Source organism: Anneissia japonica, unplaced genomic scaffold, assembly GCF_011630105.1.
Source record: "Anneissia japonica isolate Jap-2015-1 unplaced genomic scaffold, ASM1163010v1 scaffold8345_len10140_cov144, whole genome shotgun sequence".
NCBI lineage: Eukaryota > Metazoa > Echinodermata > Crinoidea > Comatulida > Comatulidae > Anneissia > Anneissia japonica.
The window spans coordinates 8112-10169 of record NW_022699208.1 but is presented as its reverse complement, the minus strand read 5'-3'; the positions used below and the strand labels follow the sequence as shown (position 1 = coordinate 10169).

Genomic DNA, 2058 nt, shown 5'->3' with positions numbered 1-2058 from the left:
CATCACAAGAGCCTAGAGCGAGTAACTTATACTGTTCAGTGACGACGTTTTCACTATAGGTAATGGCAGCCCTGCCTTAACCACCCGGTCACTTGACTTGAAATTCATGATAACGCATTATGAACCTTATGAATATGTTATTAGAGATGTTTGTGCATACGACTTCGATCAGAATCAGATTCTGATTGACCCACTTTTCGATTCTGATTGAAATACGGGTTTTGCACACGGTGGCTGATATTAATTGGTATACAATACAGTAGATTATAACCGTATCATTAGATTTATATTAGAAATTTACAAACACATCTAATAATGATGATGATGATGATAATAATAATAATAAAATATGTTAATAGGAGTCTCATAACACTGATCGTTTATTTTGGGCCGGAAGTTAACATTTAATCTCAGTTGAAAATATAAGCACTATCATCGATTTATCATTGATTGGATGATGGTTTATTTTCAAAATTATACAGGCGGTCTCAGACGGTAATCTACGCCAGATATTATACAAATAATGAATGTTAATGAGTGCCATGGCAAAAATATATTAATGAGTTGGAAAATCGACTGTTCCATTCAACAGGGCTTCTCTCAGCCCTCTATATTTGATTGGTTGATGCAACATGTATTTAAAATAACATCTACAGGCTCTAATTGGCCGTATTCAAAACCTTATAATTGCCAATTACATTTACAAGTTAGGGCAAGTAAAAAATAGTTTCTCGTTAAAATTTTTTAAACCCAAAGCTAAATGAGGAAATTCATTTTCTCGGCAATTAGCTTTTTCAATCAAATCTTGTAAATGCTTGTAGCAAGCATCGATATAGACCAAATAGAGGAATAGGAACATTTAGAGTTTTATACTATTAGTAATTCAGAATATTCTATTCTAACACAAATAAGGACGACAATATTTGCTAGCAAAGTCGTGACGGAACCAAAAGAGGAAGCGATCGGAGATACGAAACTAATTTATTTTTTTAACTAATTGGCTTTCGGCATATCCCCTCTGTACCTGTTGAAACTATTTCTGATGTTGGTAAACTCTGCTTGGAGTTCGCGACAGCAATCACTGTTACCTCTACTACTTGTAGTCCTGGTTTTATACAAGAGCATTCCATACTACCAGAACCATTTACTGCGTTTACGACTGATGAAGCTGGAACACCACTTGAACAATTAACGACGAATTCTGAAGCAAAACCAGATCTCATTTCCCATTCCACATATATCGAAGCCACTGAAGATGTCTGATTTGTGAACATCACCACATCAGGTTCTAGTAATGATACAAACGTGATGCACTGTAAACCACAAATACTCAGAAGGTAATGTATGGTATGAGGGCCGATGTCAAGTAATTTTTTGATGAAATTATTATGTTCAACACGACCGAATGCAGTAACAAAGTCGATTATGCATACATTTTACATATGTTCTATCTTTAAGAATTGAATCTAATAGGCTAACTAATTTCGCCCCCAAGAATTCTGTCCCTATTCACGGTTATTTGTGGCCGGGGCGACATTTGCTGGGCCTTTTAGCCGTTTAAAGAATTGGGTCACCAGAGACCGTGAAATTTCATATAGACATTAGAGTTCAGGGCGAATTTACCCGCGGGCCGAAATTATTACGACACCGGCTCAAAAGCAAAGTACATACCTGTTGCAATAGATATAAACGTAGATCCTACAGTGCAGTTATCATAAAATGCTTCAACACTCAAATTAGCACGTTGTCCAGCTTCTACACCAATACAATATACGTTTATCGTTTCAGCAGCCTCAAATATTGTAGGAAACGGATCCCCAGCTGAACAAAGCGCTGTATACACAATATTTGGTGGCGCATTTGACATCATCTTGGCAACTATGGCTGATGTATTCGTTGTAACATCTTCGATCAGTGTTATATTAACAGGATCATCTGTAAAATACCATATCATATGAAATTGTAATAAGTATATGTCTACATTGATACTAAAAATGCAATGTGTCGTTGTCGCTGTATATAACGCATCTTCTCTGCGGATCCCAACATGTCGAATGC

The 2058-nt window shown here is 36.3% G+C and overlaps 1 protein-coding gene across 1 annotated transcript in view; it reads right to left on the bottom strand.

Annotated features, from left to right (window-relative positions):
- Positions 1-1024: 1024 nt before the first annotated feature.
- LOC117102858 overlaps positions 1025-2058 on the bottom strand; it is a gene marked incomplete at its 3' end in the record, with an annotated part of 8098 nt that continues 7064 nt past the window's right edge. The window contains exons 7-8 of the mRNA XM_033243283.1: positions 1672-1935; positions 1025-1288 (exon numbers count right to left, since the gene is read on the bottom strand). Of these exons, the coding sequence (XP_033099174.1) occupies positions 1025-1288; positions 1672-1935 (528 nt within the window). The remainder of the gene's footprint in view (positions 1289-1671; positions 1936-2058) is intronic.